At 34.6% G+C, this 6000-nt stretch overlaps 1 protein-coding gene across 1 annotated transcript in view; it reads left to right on the top strand.

Annotated features, from left to right (window-relative positions):
* The first annotated feature begins 1504 nt into the window (after nt 1-1504).
* LOC114380298 (anaphase-promoting complex subunit 6-like) overlaps nt 1505-6000 on the top strand; it is a 28680-nt gene continuing 24184 nt past the window's right edge. Inside the window, exons 1-4 of the mRNA XM_028339299.1 lie at nt 1505-2005; nt 3078-3212; nt 3954-4027; nt 4474-4513. Coding sequence (XP_028195100.1) covers nt 1760-2005; nt 3078-3212; nt 3954-4027; nt 4474-4513 — 495 coding nt within the window. The 5' untranslated portion in view covers nt 1505-1759. The remainder of the gene's footprint in view (nt 2006-3077; nt 3213-3953; nt 4028-4473; nt 4514-6000) is intronic.

Raw genomic sequence — 6000 nt, 5'->3', positions numbered from 1 at the left:
TAGCCCATGGGCCTGAAATCTACTCTAAGGCTCATGAGAACCCTAGGGCCTTCTCTTGCATCTTTGGCCCAATCTTCTTGGAGTCTTCTATCCAATGCCCTTGGGGGGTAGGATTGCATCAGGACGTGCATGCACTTCTTCCTTGGGAAGGAAGACAAGTTGGGCTTGGCCTAGGAAGAAGAAAGGATGACCAAAATTCATCTAGCTTGGGGAGGCCCAAATCCAGATGAATCTTATCTACTCACACCTCTCCAATAGCTAAGCTTACCCCCCATGCCAACATATATGAAAATACAGTAAAGTCCTTACTACAAAGACTATTCAAAATGTCCTGAAATACAAGACTAAAACCCTATATTACTAGGGTACCCTTAACTTGTAGGGTAGGGTACCCTACAAATCTAAAATGGCTAAAATACAAGACCCAAAAGAAGAAAATCTTATTCTAATATTTACAAAGAACAGTGGATAAATACTTATTAGAAGATTGATGAAGGGATCAAAATCGCATAATTTATGTGAGATCTAAAGGATGTGCAATTCATGCAACTAAAACCTAGGGACTAAAATCTCATAATTTGAATACCTAAGGGATAAAAAATGTAATTAACCTAAAAAAATTTAATTTTATAGGTACTAAAATTGTGTAGTAGGGACTAAAATGAAATAAAAAATAACATGAACTAAAATGAACAAAAAATAGAAAAAAATAAATTTTATTTGAAAGAAAAACTTATTTAAGTTAATATATTTTGTAGAATTTAACTTAAACGAACTACCAACATAAAAGAATTTTATACTCACATCTAGTAATAACTCTTCCCACTTATATACTCATTATTTTTGTTATATCACTAGTCAATATAAGATCTCAACATATTTCCTCACATTGAAGACAAGACATTTAAAACCTAAAATTTGCAATACTAGATTTTTGTGGTTGGTCAAATAACTGTTTAATAGAGAATGACTTAGTATGTCCAACAATAGTTATTAAGATAGACTTTGATTATATCTTAAAATTTGAGTTTAAACTTAATTCTATGGCAAAACTAACTTATAAAGTAAATTATTCCCTACTTACTTATATTATTTTGATCCTATTATTAGTCTATTGCAAATCTCTAACAAAGTCTTCTTAACTTAAAAAAAGACAATTTCAACGAGTGAATTTTTTTATTTTCAAGATTTTAAATAAAATAGAAGTAAGTGCATATTCTTACAAAAAGACAATTTTAACGAGTGAATTTTTTTATATTCAAGATTTTAAATAAGATAGAAGTAAGTGCATATTAGGATACTAGCGCAGAGTTTTATTAAATTATTTGAACGCCAACTAAAGTTTTCAAAACGAAAAGGAAAAATAAATTCGTTCTCTACTAAAATATGGTTAATTTAAATATTTGAATGGTTTAACCAACTAGACTACAACGGATTGCCGTTTGGGTTAATCCATAAAGAATAATTTGAATATTAACATAATTTTGAATAGCAAATTAAAAATTAAAAATTCGAATCACAACACAACCTTCCCTCCCTTGGATTTGAACGAAACAAAGGAAGGAAAGCATCAGTGAACCACTGAAACCCTAAACGCATCAGCCTCAGCTGTCGTTGCCGTCGAACCAGTGAGGTAGCACTGCTGTTGCAGGAACACCACCAGGCCGCCGTCACAACTTGGCCTCTGAACCACGCAGAGTGAAGAAAAAGACCCTGCGAAACCCTTGCAAGCAGTGAGTGAAAGAGTAAAGTTTCGAAAATGAGGGAGGAAGAGATGGAGAAGCTTCGAGGAGTGGTGCGGGACTGCGTGAGCAAGCACCTCTACTCCTCCGCCATCTTCTTCGCCGACAAGGTGGCCGCCTTCACCGCCGACCCCGCCGACATCTACATGCAGGCCCAGGCCCTCTTCCTCGGCCGCCACTACCGCCGCGCCTTCCACCTCCTCAACGCCTCCAAAATCGTCCTCACCGACCTCCGATTCCGCTACCTCGCCGCCAAGTGCCTCGTATTCTTCCATTTCATTTTCTCTCTTTTATTTATTTATTTGATTATTGATTAAATAAACCAATTCGTTGAAAATACGCATCAATTCAAATAATCGGATATCTTTTCTTTTTCTTAAAAAGAAAATGAGTTGAAACGTGATTTTTGAATCAATTCAAATAGTATGAGTTATAACTTATAGTGATTTTAAACGGAACTTTTAAATGGGGTTTTTGTGGTATCTGTTGGGAAGTTGGAAAAGGGTATTATGAAGTTTATGAAACTTGATGCCAAGTGACTTTACGCACTTGTGCATAGTGCTGTCATCAAATTCAAATCCTCTATAACTTGCAGCTGGATAGGGTTATTGAGTTAGAATGTTGTTGCCAATGTAATGTCATCACCACTGCGTATTATTGTTATTTTGAATTCTTCTCTCTCAAGTGCAAGCTGCATGGTGAACTGTTTCCTAATGTTGAAACATTATACTATCTTCATGAATGATGACTGTAGAATGTCAAAGTAAATTATTCTTGTTTCTGGTTCTTTTAACTTAACTTCTTTAGCTCTGATTAAATAAATCAATTCATGAAGAATGAATATCAATTTATTGTCTTACAAGTGTTGCCCTTTGTCACTTGTAGTCCCTAGGTTATTGATTAATGGCACTGAGTATGGCATTGTATCACTGAGTATGCCGAGCATGTGTTAACATATTCCGTGCAGAATTTAATTCAAGGAAATGATGGGATTCCAGCGTCTATTGGTAGCCCATCGTCGTAATCACAGCAGGATTAGGATCCATTCGTAAATGGGGGGAAGCTTTATTTACCCCCTTTGTAAATTACTAATTACTAATATAATAAAAACATCTATCCAGATTAGGAAGAAATTTACAAATTAATCTGAGTCGTTCTGGTAAATACTAAGGGTGATCCCTCTCACTTTATTGGGATGACTCCTATTTGGATGATTTAATGTATTTGGTTATCAGTTAAAATCATGGAAGAGAGAGTAATACTTTAGGATTTAACTGGGGTTTATTCTTATTTATTGTTATTGGTGTTTATTAATGAGGCGTGGTGTTATTGAAGGAGGAACTGAAGGAGTGGGATCAGTGCCTGTCGATGCTGGGTGAGGCTAAAGTGGACGACGATGGAAATGTTTATGATATGAAGGACTCTAATGTCATGTACTTGGATAAAGATTGTGAAGATCGTGAAATCAATGTGAGTTCCTTGCTTTATATATATATATATATATGGATGCAACTAAATTTGTGTCTAGTTATTTATTATTCTTGGACTTTACAAGGCAAGCCTGGAAGTTCATTAGCTAAAGATAAAGATATTCTGCTTAAATTTCAAGTGTGCAAAGGTGCTTGTCTCTTTGTTAATTCAATGAAGACATTTAAATAGATAAACATAATAATCTCATCCGAAAGGGATTCCAATTTGAAACAGTGCATTTTTGTCTTAAATTTACTCATTTTTATGTGTGGTTTGGAACTGTGGCCAGACTTTGGTGAGCTATCTCCAACTTAATTGCTTTAAGAATACCTGGGATGTTTCTTGTTCCTCGCACTGTACAAATTATAGATGATTATAAATATTGATTAGTTTATTTGGAGATATAGTGTGTTTCGTATTTATATGATGACTTGATGACTTGGTAACCTTTGTATATTATTTTGGCAACATTTGTTATGTTATTGTTGATTAGGAAGAGAAAAAACAAAAATAATAATAATATCATATTTTTAAACCTGATCTGGATTCTGGAAACTTTCTCCAATGCTGGATTTAAATTTTGTATTACTTCTGCTGCTATGATATGATGTGCTAGAATAGTATGGTTGAAGTGAAATTTTTGGAATATCTTGTTAGAAATGGGTATTTCAGGCATTGGGAATGCCTTTGTTTATTTACTTTTTTTTTGTTATTTAAATACATTTTGTTATGCTATAACAGATATCTTCTGCAATATGCTTCTTAAGAGGCAAAGCATTTGAAGCACTAGAAAACCGTGCCCAGGCCAGACTGTGGTGAGTATATTTGGGGTATTTTGACTGTTACTTTCTAACTTATGGATAAGTAAAATAGAGATGATTTTAGGGTTAGTTTGGATAAACTCCTTAATAGATACTTATAGAAGAAGAAAATAGGAGGTAAATTGAATGAAACTTCTCCCATAAGTTAAAATCAACTTATGTGCCTCATCTTTTGTAGAAGTTAGATGGAAGAATTTAAAAAAAAAGTTTAAATGCATAAGTTGATTTTTATTTATTGGAAAAGTTTCATTCATTTTATCTTTGTATTTTTTGTTCTTATAAATAGTTATTGAGAAATTTATTTACACTGGGCCTTATTAATTTTCAACATTTATTATTAGGAAGAAGTATAATTGTTTGCTGCTTGTGTGAAGAGTTATGATCTGTGCCAAATTGATTAAAAAAGACTCACTTTCTTTGCTGTATTTGTTTTTGTAAAGGTATAAAGCTGCTATAAAAGCGGATCCTTTATGCTATGAGGTATGGATTGATATTCTCCTCACTGTCTTCTATAAGTTCATTAGTACTTAGTAGTATCATGCAATGCTGGGATCTGTCTTGTGAGCTGTGCTCACATGGCTGGAAATTTGCTTGCGTATTCTAGATACGTTCATCATGCTGATGGAACATCCCTTTCCCTGCCTTCTCCTTGGGCCTGTTAGGTATCACTCCAGTGCTGAAAAAAATGCTACATACCTTAGACTTATATAACAGCTATTGCTGAAGAAACTGTTTTTTTTTCTTATGATAGTTTCTCTAATGTAGGTTATAGCCAGTAGCACTCGAGCTTTAGAATGCACAAATGTATTATTTCCTTTCTGGGGAGATTGTCATTCGTAGCATAAGTACTTGTGTGTATATTTCACACTAGTTATCTGATTTTTCCTTGTTGTTTATCAGTATATGTCAATGTATAACTGTGAAAACAGTTTTGTATTTTGTCTATAAGGGCTGTTAGCTTTTGCTAACTGCATCTCAATAGGATCAATTGGTTAGCTTTCTGTTAAAGTTAGTTAGCTTTCTGTTAGGGTTAGTTGGCTTTTTGTTAGAGTTAGTTATAATTAGTTCTGTTGTGTTTTCTGTTAGAGTTAGTTGGCTTTTTGTTAGAGTTAGTTATAGTTAGTTTTGCTGTATAGAGGTTTATAAATACCTGGATTGTAACTATCTCCAACTAGTTTTTTAGATCAATAAAATCAGCTTTGTTCTTTTCCTTTTTCTCTATTATCTCTCTACTTTCCTCTCAGTTTATCAAAAATGGTATCTAGAGCCATTTTTTCGTAATTCTGTGTTTCTTCAAGGTCCTGTTATGTGCTTTCATGGCTTCCGCTCCGTCAAATCTCATTTCTCAGTCGTTCCCTAACTCTATTGCAGAGAAGCTTGATGATTCGAATTATCTCCGCTGGCGACAACACGTTAAACTAGTGATCAAATCGCACAAGCTGCAACGATTTATCGTTAATCCAGTTGTTTCGCCTCGTAATCTCACCGAGGATGATCATATTGTTGATCACGTCAATCTAGAGTATGAAATGTGGGAAGTTCAAGACCAAACGCTTCTTGTTTGACTGCAGTCTACACTTTCAAAGTCTGTGTTGTCAAGAGTTCTAGGTTCCAACCATTCCTATTAGGTTTGGGACAAAATCCATGAATATTTCAGTCTCCACACTAAATCCCATGCGCTCAACTCCGCATTGCGATGCATGCAGTCACTCTTGATGGAAAATCGATTGATGAATATTTGCGCAAAATCAAAGGATATGTAGATGAACTGGCTGGTGTAGGTGTTCCTGTTTGGCATGAGGAGTATGTTGATGTGCTCCTTGAAGGATTACTGTCTGATTATGCACCTGTAATTTCTATCATTGAGAGTAAGAAACACGCTCCATCAATTGCAGAAATTGAAGCTCTTCTCTATGATCATGAAACTAGGCTCACACGATACAATCGAGATGCTCAATTGGTTAGTT

This window comes from Glycine soja, chromosome 12 (genome assembly GCF_004193775.1).
Source record: "Glycine soja cultivar W05 chromosome 12, ASM419377v2, whole genome shotgun sequence".
NCBI classification, from domain to species: Eukaryota; Viridiplantae; Streptophyta; class Magnoliopsida; order Fabales; family Fabaceae; genus Glycine; species Glycine soja.
This window is presented reverse-complemented; position numbering and strand designations above follow the sequence as displayed.